Source organism: Leptodactylus fuscus, chromosome 8 (assembly GCF_031893055.1).
Source record: "Leptodactylus fuscus isolate aLepFus1 chromosome 8, aLepFus1.hap2, whole genome shotgun sequence".
Lineage (NCBI taxonomy): Eukaryota > Metazoa > Chordata > Amphibia > Anura > Leptodactylidae > Leptodactylus > Leptodactylus fuscus.
In genome coordinates, this window is record NC_134272.1 from 2,685,752 (window position 1) to 2,703,272 (window position 17,521).

General features: G+C 42.6%; 1 protein-coding gene across 1 annotated transcript; it reads right to left on the bottom strand.

Moving 5' to 3' along the window:
- Position 1: 1 nt before the first annotated feature.
- Positions 2 to 17,497, bottom strand: LYRM1 (LYR motif containing 1). The gene is made up of 4 exons (XM_075286066.1): positions 17,436 to 17,497; positions 6,144 to 6,311; positions 845 to 937; positions 2 to 693 (listed from the first exon to the last, which is right to left on the bottom strand). The coding sequence occupies exons 2-4, from the start codon at positions 6,300 to 6,302 to the stop codon at positions 577 to 579; spliced, it is 369 nt and encodes a 122-aa protein (XP_075142167.1). The 5' UTR covers positions 6,303 to 6,311; positions 17,436 to 17,497; the 3' UTR covers positions 2 to 576.
- Positions 17,498 to 17,521: the final 24 nt, after the last annotated feature.

Here is a 17,521-nt window from a genome sequence, read left to right on the forward strand (position 1 = left end):
TCCTATCATTAGGACGGGGGGACAATATCATAGTCCCTGAAAACCCCTTTAACACCTACTGGCAAGCAATTTACTGGCACGGTCATGTGAATGCTCTGAGGCAGTATATAGGACACTCTATAGGGCAGTATACAGGGCACTCTATAGGGCAGTATATAGGGCAACCTCAATGCTGTGACCCAGACTAGCAAATATCCTATTGGAGGATCTTGGAGAAGAACAGCCAGTAAAGATTTAGGATAAGGACTAACCTATAATAATGCAAATGGCCACAAAGAGAATCTTAGGACCATTAACAAGCACAGCCCGAGCATAAGAGTAAGAGGACCCGTATATCAGAGCAAAGACATTATGGCGGCAATGACAGATCATGGAAGACATTCCCTTTAAATTAAGGCAACAGATTGAGCAGCCCAGCTGTTACCTTACAATACGGAGCCTGGAGACATCACAGACAACAGTCCCATATACACGTCAGTCATTGTAGTATTGGAGAAGAAGACGATGATCTGGAGCCGAGGGCCAGGCTGACGCTTAGTGTTTCGGTTCTGTCCTATGACACTAGCACTGACGCACTTAGGAGATTTCGTCATAGGATTTTAGGTAGACGGGTTTGGCTTGTTTCCTCAGCTTCTCCTGTGTGCGCAGGATTTTGCTGTGCGGTACGGCCAGTCCCATCGGAGGTAGGTGAGTCTGACAACACAGAGAGGACGGATCAGTCTCAGAACAGAATCTGTGCCGTAGGTCCGCCATCACGGCCCTGTATAGGGTATATACCCAGTATAGGGTGTATACACCTCTCATCTACTACAGATTACTTACATCTCTATCCAGAAATACTTACAGGTCTGGGGTAAGGGATTCCATAATGTAACCCAATTTCAATGCGCGCGTGGCATTCTTCTATACACTGACGGATGTTCTCTGTGTGTGTCACCTATAAGCACAGAAAGGGGGACAAGCTGAATGACATGCTTACACTCGCTACGGGAGACCCCTTTATGAGGCCCAGGACTCATCACTGCTTCCCTATGATCAGATGATACGGCCAAGGGAAACAATCAGCAAGTCCTCATTCCAGCAATAGGAAATAAATATTTCCAAAGATTGCTAAAAAAAAAAAAAAAAAAGGGGCATTTCAAAAAGTTTAGTTTTTATAAGTTTACAAATTCAAGAATAAAGTAAAAAATTCTGCCCCCTAATGACATCATCAGCCGTGTATGACATGTCCCTCAAGAGCCCTAAAAGCCAAATCCGATGTCACCAGAAGGACGATCTGTACTAGTAAGAGGCAGAATAGGAGGGTACACAGTGCCACCCCCTGGTCACACAGACACATAGCGACAATAGGAGGGTACACAGTGCCACCCCCTGGTCACACAGACACATAGCGACAATAGGAAGGTACACAGTGCCACCCCCTGGTCACACAGACACATAGCGACAATAGGAAGGTACACAGTGCCACCCCCTGGTCACACAGACACATAGCGACAATAGGAGGGTACACAGTGCCACCCCCTGGTCACACAGACACATAGCGACAATAGGAAGGTACACAGTGCCACCCCCTGGTCACACAGACACATAGCGACAATAGGAAGGTACACAGTGCCACCCCCTGGTCACACAGACACATAGCGACAATAGGAGGGTACACAGTGCCACCCCCTGGTCACACAGACACATAGCGACAATAGGAAGGTACACAGTGCCACCCCCTGGTCACACAGACACATAGCGACAATAGGAAGGTACACAGTGCCACCCCCTGGTCACACAGACACATAGCGACAATAGGAAGGTACACAGTGCCACCCCCTGGTCACACAGACACATAGCGACAATAGGAAGGTACACAGTGCCACCCCCTGGTCACACAGACACATAGCGACAATAGGAAGGTACACAGTGCCACCCCCTGGTCACACAGACACATAGCGACAATAGGAAGGTACACAGTGCCACCCCCTGGTCACACAGACACATAGCGACAATAGGAAGGTACACAGTGCCACCCCCTGGTCACACAGACACACAGCGACAATAGGAAGGTACACAGTGCCACCCCCTGGTCACACAGACACATAGCGACAATAGGAAGGTACACAGTGCCACCCCCTGGTCACACAGACACATAGCGACAATAGGAAGGTACACAGTGCCACTCCCTGGTCACACAGACACATAGCGACAATAGGAAGGTACACAGTGCCACCCCCTGGTCACACAGACACATAGCGACAATAGGAAGGTACACAGTGCCACCCCCTGGTCACACAGACACATAGCGACAATAGGAAGGTACACAGTGCCACCCCCTGGTCACACAGACACACAGCGACAATAGGAAGGTACACAGTGCCACCCCCTGGTCACACAGACACACAGCGACAATAGGAAGGTACACAGTGCCACCCCCTGGTCACACAGACACATAGCGACAATAGGAAGGTACACAGTGCCACCCCCTGGTCACACAGACACATAGCGACAATAGGAAGGTACACAGTGCCACCCCCTGGTCACACAGACACACAGCGACAATAGGAAGGTACACAGTGCCACCCCCTGGTCACACAGACACATAGCGACAATAGGAAGGTACACAGTGCCACCCCCTGGTCACACAGACACATAGCGACAATAGGAAGGTACACAGTGCCACCCCCTGGTCACACAGACACATAGCGACAATAGGAAGGTACACAGTGCCACCCCCTGGTCACACAGACACATAGCGACAATAGGAAGGTACACAGTGCCACCCCCTGGTCACACAGACACATAGCGACAATAGGAAGGTACACAGTGCCACCCCCTGGTCACACAGACACATAGCGACAATAGGAAGGTACACAGTGCCACCCCCTGGTCACACAGACACATAGCGACAATAGGAAGGTACACAGTGCCACCCCCTGGTCACACAGACACATAGCGACAATAGGAAGGTACACAGTGCCACCCCCTGGTCACACAGACACACAGCGACAATAGGAAGGTACACAGTGCCACCCCCTGGTCACACAGACACACAGCGACAATAGGAAGGTACACAGTGCCACCCCCTGGTCACACAGACACATAGCGACAATAGGAAGGTACACAGTGCCACCCCCTGGTCACACAGACACATAGCGACAATAGGAAGGTACACAGTGCCACCCCCTGGTCACACAGACACACAGCGACAATAGGAAGGTACACAGTGCCACCCCCTGGTCACACAGACACACAGCGGGTGCGACCACTCGGCAGGTCACTCAGGAGGTCTCTCATTTAGGGCTCATTCACATCAACATTTACACAGAGATCAACATAAAAAAAATTATGGGTTTATTTCGGGCCACATATTTTTGGAGGCCATGAGAGTATCGTAGACTGCGCGTCCTTACAAAGGGGAACGGAAACAAGTCCTTTATATAAACGGATTTTATTATTTCATCAGATTTTTGCATCAATGAAACTGATCTGCTGAATGGATATAAATATCGATGTGAAGACTCCAACAATGGCCGACGCTGACAAATTCTCAAAGATGTCGTCGGGTAAATACAAGTTACACACATGGACGAGAAAACCCCACAAAGGTCCCAGAAATATCCGGAATCTGACACAAGGAATAAGTAATACTAATTCTCTGAGAATGAAGAAATGAAGGTCGGACTTTGCGTTTCGCCCCTGACACGGCCGGGACAGAGATGACGGTTCCCATAATATTTTGTTGCACCTTTTGGGGCAATCGCTGCGATCAGACAATTCCTGTAACTGTCAGTGACACTTCTGCCCCTCTCCGCAGGGATTTTGGGCCCCTCCTCTCCAGACGCCAGGTTTCAGCTCCTTCCACAGATGCTCCATAAGATTTATGTCAGGACCCATAGAAGCCCCTTCAGAATAGTCCAATGTTCTCCTCTCAGCCATTCTTGGGGGGTTTATCTGTGTGTTTTGGGTCATTCTCCTGTTACCAGACCCAGGACCTGCGGCTGCGGCCAAGCTTTCTGACACTGGGCAGCACATGTCTCTCTAGAATCCCTTGATAGTCTTGAGATTTCATTGTACCCTGCACAGATACAAGACCCCCTGTGCCAGATGGAGCAAAGCAGCCACAGAACATAACAGAGCTCCTCCATGTGTCACAGTAGGGACATAACAGAGCCCCCCCCATGTGTCACAGTAGGGACATAACAGAACCCCCTCCATGTGTCACAGTAGGGACATAACAGAGCTCCTCCATGTGTCACAGTAGGGACATAACAGAGCCCCCCCCATGTGTCACAGTAGGGACATAACAGAGCTCCCTCCATGTGTCACAGGAGGGACATAACAGAGCTCCTCCATGTGTCACAGTAGGGACATAACAGAGCTCCTCCATGTGTCACAGTAGGGACATAACAGAGCTCCCTCCATGTGTCACAGTAGGGACATAACAGAGCTCCTCCATGTGTCACAGTAGGGACATAACAGAGCTCCTCCATGTGTCACAGTAGGGACATAACAGAGCTCCTCCATGTGTCACAGTAGGGACATAACAGAGCTCCTCCATGTGTCACAGGAGGGACATAACAGAGCTCCTCCATGTGTCACAGTAGGGACATAACAGAGCCTCCTCCATGTGTCACAGTAGGGACATAACAGAGCTCCTCCATGTGTCACAGTAGGGACATAACAGAGCTCCTCCATGTGTCACAGTAGGGACATAACAGAGCTCCTCCATGTGTCACAGTAGGGACATAACAGAGCTCCTCCATGTGTCACAGTAGGGACATAACAGAGCTCCTCCATGTGTCACAGTAGGGACATAACAGAGCTCCCTCCATGTGTCACAGTAGGGACATAACAGAGCTCCTCCATGTGTCACAGTAGGGACATAACAGAGCTCCTCCATGTGTCACAGTAGGGACATAACAGAGCTCCTCCATGTGTCACAGTAGGGACATAACAGAGCTCCTCCATGTGTCACAGGAGGGACATAACAGAGCTCCTCCATGTGTCACAGGAGGGACATAACAGAGCTCCTCCATGTGTCACAGTAGGGACATAACAGAGCCTCCTCCATGTGTCACAGTAGGGACATAACAGAGCCTCCTCCATGTGTCACAGGAGGGACATAACAGAGCTCCTCCATGTGTCACAGTAGGGACATAACAGAGCTCCTCCATGTGTCACAGTAGGGACATAACAGAGCTACTCCATGTGTCACAGTAGGGACATAACAGAACCTCCTCCATGTGTCACAGTAGGGACATAACAGAGCTCCTCCATGTGTCACAGTAGGGACATAACAGAGCTCCTCCATGTGTCACAGTAGGGACAATGTTTCAGGATAGGCTTTCCAACCATACAGCTGATGTGCCCGGCCAAAAAGTCTCCTCTGTCCATAGGACATTCCCCAGAAGCTTTGTGGTTGTCAGCATAGAGTTTGGTTATTACTTGTGTCAGATTCCGGTTATTCCTGGGACCATTGTGGGTTTTCTTTCATTAAAAGAGGTGACCAACAATTTTGTCCCCGTGTGCATATGATTGATGGGTGTCTGCCTGTAGGACCTCCAGTGATCATGAGAAGGGGGGTCCCGCATGCCCTGTATGAGTCCCATATGTGCCCTTCTGCCCCATGCTATTCTATGCTGTCTTGGCAGTCCCACAAATATGAATAGAGCGGCCGTGTCCACATACAAGCTGCTGTTACATCCATATGGGGCTCCCCAGCCGTGTCTTTATGATTAGTGGGGCTCCCCGTGGTCAGATAGTTACCCTATATCCTGTATTTAATATGAGGCATTGTGGCAGGATCATTAAAGGGGTTGTCCAGTTGGATTCTATGGCCTATCCTATGTCTGACGTCAATGAGAGCTGAGTAGCAGCAGCAGGGCCTGGCCATTACACGGGGCTCAGAGCCAATGGCATGTGGCCCTATGTTGTGTATATTATGGGCGCCCCCACCAATCACATATATAAGACCTATCCTAGGATCGGACATATAATCCATATTCCTGGACAAACCCTTTAAGAATCTACAACACTTGTTGCTTACAAGGCTACAAAATTTACATTTCCAAATTTTTTAAAAGGCCAAACAAACTGCTGCTCATCATGAATCCCCCAGACCCCCTGCCCTGCCCCCCCCCCCCCCTTATACTTACTGTTTTATTTTTCTGGAACAATCTTCTGGCTTCTTCTACAATGTACCTTCTTTCCTTCGTGGTTTCCTCCTCCAGTCCTGATAAAGATTTCCATTTTCTCGCTATTCTGAAAATTTTACGATAGAGACCAAGGACTTCTGGACGCGTTGCGGCCGCCATTCTGGAGACCTGTATGTGCAGAGGACGATGGGCATTAGCAGAGCAGATTTATTTAGTGTATACTGTATATACATATATGTCTATATATACTGCAGACATGCACTGTGCACAGACATCGCACTTTGATGGCTTCAGGACCAGTGTCTGGACACACCCAGGACACCCCCGGGGACAATGGGACCCTCGCTTTACAACACACTGAGGATTGGTGGGACTCTCACCTGTCAGGTATTGTCTCTGCAGCAGGTTATATCACTAGTGACTAATACAAGGCACAATAACAGATAAGACTGGAAAGCAGGGCCGGCCACCAGGGACTCGCACCTGAAAGCCGCAGTGAGGACAATCCCAGCTGCCAGCAGCAGATCTGACCTATAACCTGAGGATAAGGCCGCACGTCCTGAGAGCCACAGCCAGAAAGTGCTGCAGAGAAGAGTCCGCAGAGATTTCCTCTACAGCCTGTCTGTCCCTATTACACCGATCCCTGCGGAAATGCTGCTCTTTTCTCACAGGGTCCATTTTATAAAAAATCGCAACGGTTTTTGAAAATTGCAGCAAGTCCGCTGCGGATATTCTCCTGCAAAGTGAGGATTGGATCAGCCAGAAAGCAGGTCCTGTCCTATCTACAGGTTATATATAGTGTCCTATCTACAGGTTATATATAGTGTCCTATCTACAGGTTATAGAGGGGCAGATTGTATATAGTGTCCTATCTACAGGTTATAGAGGGGCAGATTGTATATAGTGTCCTATCTACAGGTTATAGAGGAGCAGATTGTATATAGTGTCCTATCTACAGGTTATAGAGCAGATTGTATATAGTGTCCTATCTACAGGATATAGAGGAGCAGATTGTATATAGTGTCCTATCTACAGGTTATAGAGGAGCAGATTGTATATAGTGTCCTATCTACAGGTTATAGAGCAGATTGTATATAGTGTCCTATCTACAGGTTATATAGAGCAGATTGTATATAGTGTCCTATCTACAGGTTATACAGGAGCAGATTGTATATAGTGTCCTATCTACAGGTTATAGAGGAGCAGATTGTATATAGTGTCCTATCTACAGGTTATAGAGGAGCAGATTGTATATAGTGTCCTATCTACAGGTTATAGAGGAGCAGATTGTATATAGTGTCCTATCTACAGGATATAGAGGGGCAGATTGTATATAGTGTCCTATCTACAGGTTATAGAGGGGCAGATTGTATATAGTGTCCTATCTACAGGTTATAGAGCAGATTGTATATAGTGTCCTATCTACAGGTTATAGAGCAGATTGTATATAGTGTCCTATCTACAGGTTATAGAGGAGCAGATTGTATATAGTGTCCTATCTACAGGTTATAGAGGAGCAGATTGTATATAGTGTCCTATCTACAGGATATAGAGGAGCAGATTGTATATAGTGTCCTATCTACAGGTTATAGAGGGGCAGATTGTATATAGTGTCCTATCTACAGGTTATAGAGCAGATTGTATATAGTGTCCTATCTACAGGTTATAGAGCAGATTGTATATAGTGTCCTATCTACAGGTTATAGAGCAGATTGTATATAGTGTCCTATCTACAGGTTACAGAGCAGATTGTATATAGTGTCCTGTCTACAGGTTATAGAGGAGCAGATTGTATATAGTGTCCTATCTACAGGTTATATATAGTGTCCTATCTACAGGTTATATATAGTGTCCTATCTACAGGTTATATATAGTGTCCTATCTACAGGTTATAGAGGAGCAGATTGTATATAGTGTCCTATCTACAGGTTATAGAGCAGATTGTATATAGTGTCCTATCTACAGGTTATAGAGCAGATTGTATATAGTGTCCTATCTACAGGTTATAGAGCAGATTGTATATAGTGTCCTGTCTACAGGTTATAGAGGAGCAGATTGTATATAGTGTCCTATCTACAGGTTATATATAGTGTCCTATCTACAGGTTATATATAGTGTCCTATCTACAGGTTATAGAGGAGCAGATTGTATATAGTGTCCTATCTACAGGTTATAGAGCAGATTGTATATAGTGTCCTATCTACAGGTTATAGAGGAGCAGATTGTATATAGTGTCCTATCTACAGGTTATAGAGCAGATTGTATATAGTGTCCTATCTACAGGTTATAGAGCAGATTGTATATAGTGTCCTATCTACAGGTTATAGAGGAGCAGATTGTATATAGTGTCCTATCTACAGGTTATAGAGCAGATTGTATATAGTGTCCTATCTACAGGTTATAGAGGGGCAGATTGTATATAGTGTCCTATCTACAGGATATAGAGGAGCAGATTGTATATAGTGTCCTATCTACAGGTTATAGAGGAGCAGATTGTATATAGTGTCCTATCTACAGGTTATAGAGCAGATTGTATATAGTGTCCTATCTACAGGTTATAGAGGAGCAGATTGTATATAGTGTCCTATCTACAGGTTATAGAGGGGCAGATTGTATATAGTGTCCCATCTACAGGATATAGAGGAGCAGATTGTATATAGTGTCCCATCTACAGGTTATAGAGGAGCAGATTGTATATAGTGTCCTATCTACAGGTTATAGAGGAGCAGATTGTATATAGTGTCCTATCTACAGGTTATAGAGGAGCAGATTGTATATAGTGTCCTATCTACAGGTTATAGAGGAGCAGATTGTATATAGTGTCCTATCTACAGGTTATAGAGGGGCAGATTGTATATAGTGTCCTATCTACAGGTTATAGAGGGGCAGATTGTATATAGTGTCCTATCTACAGGTTATAGAGGGGCAGATTGTATATAGTGTCCTATCTACAGGTTATAGAGGGGCAGATTGTATATAGTGTCCTATCTACAGGTTATAGAGCAGATTGTATATAGTGTCCTATCTACAGGTTATAGAGGAGCAGATTATATATAGTGTCCTATCTACAGGTTATAGAGGAGCAGATTGTATATAGTGTCCTATCTACAGGTTATAGAGGGGCAGATTGTATATAGTGTCCTATCTACAGGTTATAGAGGAGCAGATTGTATATAGTGTCCTATCTACAGGTTATAGAGCAGATTGTATATAGTGTCCTATCTACAGGTTATAGAGGAGCAGATTGTATATAGTGTCCTATCTACAGGTTATAGAGGGGCAGATTGTATATAGTGTCCTATCTACAGGTTATAGAGGAGCAGATTGTATATAGTGTCCTATCTACAGGTTATAGAGGGGCAGATTGTATATAGTGTCCTATCTACAGGTTATAGAGCAGATTGTATATAGTGTCCTATCTACAGGTTATAGAGCAGATTGTATATAGTGTCCTATCTACAGGATATAGAGGAGCAGATTGTATATAGTGTCCTATCTACAGGTTATAGAGGAGCAGATTGTATATAGTGTCCTATCTACAGGTTATAGAGGAGCAGATTGTATATAGTGTCCCATCTACAGGTTATAGAGCAGCAGATTGTATATAGTGTCCTATCTACAGGTTATAGAGCAGATTGTATATAGTGTCCTATCTACAGGTTATAGAGGAGCAGATTGTATATAGTGTCCTATCTACAGGTTATAGAGGAGCAGATTGTATATAGTGTCCTATCTACAGGTTATAGAGCAGATTGTATATAGTGTCCTATCTACAGGTTATAGAGGAGCAGATTGTATATAGTGTCCTATCTACAGGTTATAGAGGAGCAGATTGTATATAGTGTCCTATCTACAGGTTATAGAGCAGATTGTATATAGTGTCCTATCTACAGGTTATATAGAGCAGATTGTATATAGTGTCCTATCTACAGGTTATAGAGCAGATTGTATATAGTGTCCTATCTACAGGTTATAGAGCAGATTGTATATAGTGTCCTATCTACAGGTTATAGAGGGGCAGATTGTATATAGTGTCCTATCTACAGGTTATAGAGGAGCAGATTGTATATAGTGTCCTATCCACAGGTTATAGAGGAGCAGATTGTATATAGTGTCCTATCTACAGGTTATAGAGGAGCAGATTGTATATAGTGTCCTATCTACAGGTTATAGAGGAGCAGATTGTATATAGTGTCCTATCTACAGGTTATAGAGAAGCAGATTGTATATAGTGTCCTATCTACAGGTTATAGAGGAGCAGATTGTATATAGTGTCCTATCTACAGGTTATAGAGGAGCAGATTGTATATAGTGTCCTATCTACAGGTTATAGAGGAGCAGATTGTATATAGTGTCCTATCTACAGGTTATAGAGGGGCAGATTGTATATAGTGTCCTATCTACAGGTTATATATAGTGTCCTATCTACAGGTTATAGAGGGGCAGATTGTATATAGTGTCCTATCTACAGGTTATAGAGCAGATTGTATATAGTGTCCTATCTACAGGTTATAGAGCAGATTGTATATAGTGTCCTATCTACAGGTTATAGAGGAGCAGATTGTATATAGTGTCCTATCTACAGGTTATATATAGTGTCCTATCTACAGGTTATAGAGCAGATTGTATATAGTGTCCTATCTACAGGTTATAGAGGAGCAGATTGTATATAGTGTCCTATCTACAGGTTATAGAGGAGCAGATTGTATATAGTGTCCTATCTACAGGTTATAGAGGGGCAGATTGTATATAGTGTCCTATCTACAGGTTATAGAGGAGCAGATTGTATATAGTGTCCTATCTACAGGTTATATATAGTGTCCTATCTACAGGTTATAGAGGGGCAGATTGTATATAGTGTCCTATCTACAGGTTATAGAGCAGATTGTATATAGTGTCCTATCTACAGGTTATAGAGCAGCAGATTGTATATAGTGTCCTATCTACAGGTTATAGAGGAGCAGATTGTATATAGTGTCCTATCTACAGGTTATAGAGCAGATTGTATATAGTGTCCTATCTACAGGTTATAGAGGAGCAGATTGTATATAGTGTCCTATCTACAGGTTATAGAGGAGCAGATTGTATATAGTGTCCTATCTACAGGTTATAGAGGAGCAGATTGTATATAGTGTCCTATCTACAGGTTATAGAGGGGCAGATTGTATATAGTGTCCTATCTACAGGTTATATATAGTGTCCTATCTACAGGTTATAGAGGGGCAGATTGTATATAGTGTCCTATCTACAGGTTATAGAGCAGATTGTATATAGTGTCCTATCTACAGGTTATAGAGCAGATTGTATATAGTGTCCTATCTACAGGTTATAGAGGAGCAGATTGTATATAGTGTCCTATCTACAGGTTATATATAGTGTCCTATCTACAGGTTATAGAGCAGATTGTATATAGTGTCCTATCTACAGGTTATAGAGGAGCAGATTGTATATAGTGTCCTATCTACAGGTTATAGAGGAGCAGATTGTATATAGTGTCCTATCTACAGGTTATAGAGGGGCAGATTGTATATAGTGTCCTATCTACAGGTTATAGAGGAGCAGATTGTATATAGTGTCCTATCTACAGGTTATATATAGTGTCCTATCTACAGGTTATAGAGGGGCAGATTGTATATAGTGTCCTATCTACAGGTTATAGAGCAGATTGTATATAGTGTCCTATCTACAGGTTATAGAGCAGCAGATTGTATATAGTGTCCTATCTACAGGTTATAGAGCAGATTGTATATAGTGTCCTATCTACAGGTTATAGAGGAGCAGATTGTATATAGTGTCCTATCTACAGGTTATAGAGGAGCAGATTGTATATAGTGTCCTATCTACAGGTTATAGAGGAGCAGATTGTATATAGTGTCCTATCTACAGGTTATATATAGTGTCCTATCTACAGGTTATAGAGGGGCAGATTGTATATAGTGTCCTATCTACAGGTTATAGAGCAGATTGTATATAGTGTCCTATCTACAGGTTATAGAGCAGCAGATTGTATATAGTGTCCTATCTACAGGTTATAGAGGAGCAGATTGTATATAGTGTCCTATCTACAGGTTATAGAGGAGCAGATTGTATATAGTGTCCTATCTACAGGTTATAGAGGAGCAGATTGTATATAGTGTCCTATCTACAGGTTATAGAGGAGCAGATTGTATATAGTGTCCTATCTACAGGTTATAGAGGAGCAGATTGTATATAGTGTCCTATCTACAGGTTATAGAGGAGCAGATTGTATATAGTGTCCTATCTACAGGTTATAGAGGAGCAGATTGTATATAGTGTCCTATCTACAGGTTATAGAGCAGATTGTATATAGTGTCCTATCTACAGGTTATAGAGGGGCAGATTGTATATAGTGTCCTATCTACAGGTTATAGAGGAGCAGATTGTATATAGTGTCCTATCTACAGGTTATAGAGCAGATTGTATATAGTGTCCTATCTACAGGTTATATAGAGCAGATTGTATATAGTGTCCTATCTACAGGTTATAGAGGAGCAGATTGTATATAGTGTCCTATCTACAGGTTATAGAGGAGCAGATTGTATATAGTGTCCTATCTACAGGTTATAGAGGAGAAGATTGTATATAGTGTCCTATCTATAGGTTATAGAGGAGCAGATTGTATATAGTGTCCTATCTACAGGTTATAGAGGAGCAGATTGTATATAGTGTCCCATCTACAGGTTATAGAGCAGCAGATTGTATATAGTGTCCTATCTACAGGTTATAGAGCAGATTGTATATAGTGTCCTATCTACAGGTTATAGAGCAGATTGTATATAGTGTCCCATCTACAGGTTATAGAGCAGATTGTATATAGTGTCCTATCTACAGGATATAGAGGGGCAGATTGTATATAGTGTCCTATCTACAGGTTATAGAGCAGATTGTATATAGTGTCCTATCTACAGGTTATAGAGCAGATTGTATATAGTGTCCTATCTACAGGTTATAGAGGAGCAGATTGTATATAGTGTCCTATCTACAGGTTATAGAGGAGCAGATTGTATATAGTGTCCTATCTACAGGTTATAGAGGAGAAGATTGTATATAGTGTCCTATCTACAGGTTATAGAGGAGCAGATTGTATATAGTGTCCCATCTACAGGTTATAGAGCAGCAGATTGTATATAGTGTCCTATCTACAGGTTATAGAGCAGATTGTATATAGTGTCCTATCTACAGGTTATAGAGCAGATTGTATATAGTGTCCTATCTACAGGTTATAGAGCGGCAGATTATATATAGTGTCCTATCTACAGGTTATAGAGCGGCAGATTATATATAGTGTCCTATCTACAGGTTATAGAGGGGCAGATTGTATATAGTGTCCTATCTACAGGTTATAGAGGAGCAGATTGTATATAGTGTCCTATCTACAGGTTATAGAGGAGCAGATTGTATATAGTGTCCTATCTACAGGTTATAGAGAGCAGATTGTATATAGTGTCCTATCTACAGGTTATAGAGCAGATTGTATATAGTGTCCTATCTACAGGTTATAGAGAGCAGATTGTATATAGTGTCCTATCTACAGGTTATAGAGCAGATTGTATATAGTGTCCTATCTACAGGTTATAGAGGAGCAGATTGTATATAGTGTCCTATCTACAGGTTATAGAGGGGCAGATTGTATATAGTGTCCTATCTACAGGTTATAGAGGAGCAGATTGTATATAGTGTCCTATCTACAGGTTATAGAGGAGCAGATTGTATATAGTGTCCTATCTACAGGTTATAGAGGAGCAGATTGTATATAGTGTCCTATCTACAGGTTATATATAGTGTCCTATCTACAGGTTATAGAGGAGCAGATTGTATATAGTGTCCTATCTACAGGTTATAGAGCAGATTGTATATAGTGTCCTATCTACAGGTTATAGAGGAGCAGATTGTATATAGTGTCCTATCTACAGGTTATAGAGGAGCAGATTGTATATAGTGTCCTATCTACAGGTTATAGAGGAGCAGATTGTATATAGTGTCCTATCTACAGGTTATAGAGGAGCAGATTGTATATAGTGTCCTATCTACAGGATATAGAGCAGATTGTATATAGTGTCCTATCTACAGGTTATAGAGGAGCAGATTGTATATAGTGTCCTATCTACAGGTTATAGAGCAGATTGTATATAGTGTCCTATCTACAGGTTATAGAGGAGCAGATTGTATATAGTGTCCTATCTACAGGTTATAGAGCAGATTGTATATAGTGTCCTATCTACAGGTTATAGAGCGGCAGATTATATATAGTGTCCTATCTACAGGTTATAGAGGAGCAGATTGTATATAGTGTCCTATCTACAGGTTATAGAGGAGCAGATTGTATATAGTGTCCTATCTACAGGTTATAGAGGGGCAGATTGTATATAGTGTCCTATCTACAGGTTATAGAGGAGCAGATTGTATATAGTGTCCTATCTACAGGTTATAGAGGGGCAGATTGTATATAGTGTCCTATCTACAGGTTATAGAGGGGCAGATTGTATATAGTGTCCTATCTACAGGTTATAGAGCAGATTGTATATAGTGTCCTATCTACAGGTTATACAGCAGATTGTATATAGTGTCCTATCTACAGGTTATACAGGGGCAGATTGTATATAGTGTCCTATCTACAGGTTATAGAGGGGCAGATTGTATATAGTGTCCTATCTACAGGTTATAGAGGAGCAGATTGTATATAGTGTCCTATCTACAGGTTATAGAGGAGCAGATTGTATATAGTGTCCTATCTACAGGTTATAGAGGAGCAGATTGTATATAGTGTCCTATCTACAGGTTATAGAGGGGCAGATTGTATATAGTGTCCTATCTACAGGTTATAGAGGAGCAGATTGTATATAGTGTCCTATCTACAGGTTATAGAGGGGCAGATTGTATATAGTGTCCTATCTACAGGTTATAGAGGGGCAGATTGTATATAGTGTCCTATCTACAGGTTATAGAGCAGCAGATTGTATATAGTGTCCTATCTACAGGTTATAGAGGAGCAGATTGTATATAGTGTCCTATCTACAGGTTATAGAGAGCAGATTGTATATAGTGTCCTATCTACAGGTTATAGAGCAGATTGTATATAGTGTCCTATCTACAGGTTATAGAGGAGCAGATTGTATATAGTGTCCTATCTACAGGTTATAGAGGAGCAGATTGTATATAGTGTCCTATCTACAGGTTATAGAGGAGCAGATTGTATATAGTGTCCTATCTACAGGTTATAGAGGAGCAGATTGTATATAGTGTCCTATCTACAGGTTATAGAGGAGCAGATTGTATATAGTGTCCTATCTACAGGTTATAGAGGAGCAGATTGTATATAGTGTCCTATCTACAGGTTATAGAGGAGCAGATTGTATATAGTGTCCTATCTACAGGTTATAGAGGAGCAGATTGTATATAGTGTCCTATCTACAGGTTATAGAGGAGCAGATTGTATATAGTGTCCTATCTACAGGTTATAGAGGAGCAGATTGTATATAGTGTCCTATCTACAGGTTATAGAGCAGATTGTATATAGTGTCCTATCTACAGGTTATAGAGCAGATTGTATATAGTGTCCTATCTACAGGTTATAGAGGGGCAGATTGTATATAGTGTCCTATCTACAGGTTATAGAGGGGCAGATTGTATATAGTGTCCTATCTACAGGTTATAGAGGAGCAGATTGTATATAGTGTCCTATCTACAGGTTATAGAGGAGCAGATTGTATATAGTGTCCTATCTACAGGTTATAGAGGAGCAGATTGTATATAGTGTCCTATCTACAGGTTATAGAGGAGCAGATTGTATATAGTGTCCTATCTACAGGTTATAGAGGAGCAGATTGTATATAGTGTCCTATCTACAGGTTATAGAGGAGCAGATTGTATATAGTGTCCTATCTACAGGTTATAGAGCAGATTGTATATAGTGTCCTATCTACAGGTTATAGAGGAGCAGATTGTATATAGTGTCCTATCTACAGGTTATAGAGGAGCAGATTGTATATAGTGTCCTATCTACAGGTTATAGAGCAGATTGTATATAGTGTCCTATCTACAGGTTATAGAGGAGCAGATTGTATATAGTGTCCTATCTACAGGTTATAGAGGAGCAGATTGTATATAGTGTCCTATCTACAGGTTATAGAGGAGCAGATTGTATATAGTGTCCTATCTACAGGTTATAGAGGAGCAGATTGTATATAGTGTCCTATCTACAGGTTATAGAGCAGATTGTATATAGTGTCCTATCTACAGGTTATAGAGGAGCAGATTGTATATAGTGTCCTATCTACAGGTTATAGAGGAGCAGATTGTATATAGTGTCCTATCTACAGGTTATAGAGGAGCAGATTGTATATAGTGTCCTATCTACAGGTTATAGAGGAGCAGATTGTATATAGTGTCCTATCTACAGTTCAGTATATCCTGTCATTTATACCTGTTCTCATTCTGGGGTTAGGAGTCCAGTGGGCGGTGCTATCAGTGATGATCAATCTTCTATATGTATACTGATAGGACCGCCCACTGGACTCCTAAGGGGCCATTCACATTCACGTGAGGAACTTGGTGTGGAATTTCAGTGCTGAAAAAAAAGCCTTAAAAGGTCTAGTTCACACGGGGACAAGGAGGTGGATTCTGACAATGGTGGTCTATGTACAGGGCTGTACAGGGTTTTATTTTTTACTCTAGTTTTTTTCTGCTAGGCGAAAAAAGAAGCGACAAGACCTTTATTCGTGCGTTTTTCGCCTGATGAAAGCAATAGAAGTGAATAGGAAGCAAAAAAAACACGCGAAAAAAACGTGACACGATTTTTGCGGCCCATTCACTTTACTGGAGGGGAAAACTGCCTGGTGGTTTTTACAAAAAACGGCTGCACAAAAAGCGCGGCAAGGCCCAAACAATACTCACTAATGAGGAAGAGATTTATTACAGGACCAAAATAAGCCGCACGTAGTTCATGTGTGAACTAGCCCTAAAGTCCATGGGAGGCTTATTCTTCAGCGCTGAATTTCCTCCCTGTGAGGGCTCTATAGCCTGAGAGGAAGAGACGTCTATGGAGAAGTGAGAGGATATTTGTGACCCCCCCTCCCTCTATTACTATATACACCTCCTCCTCTATGTATATACATGAGCTCTATATCCTCCTGCTCTATGTATATACATGTGCTCTGTATCCTCCTCTATATATACACATGTACACGGCTCTCTGAGCGGCGTCTCCCCGGGACACTACAAGGCCCAGCATGTCTCCGCACCTCAGCCAAACAGACTCCCTCACAGCCTCACCTCAGTGTCCCTGTGACGTCAGTACGCTCCAGTTGCCGCGGAGTCACGTACGTACCGCCCCCTCTGGTGACGTCGCCGTAAGGAGG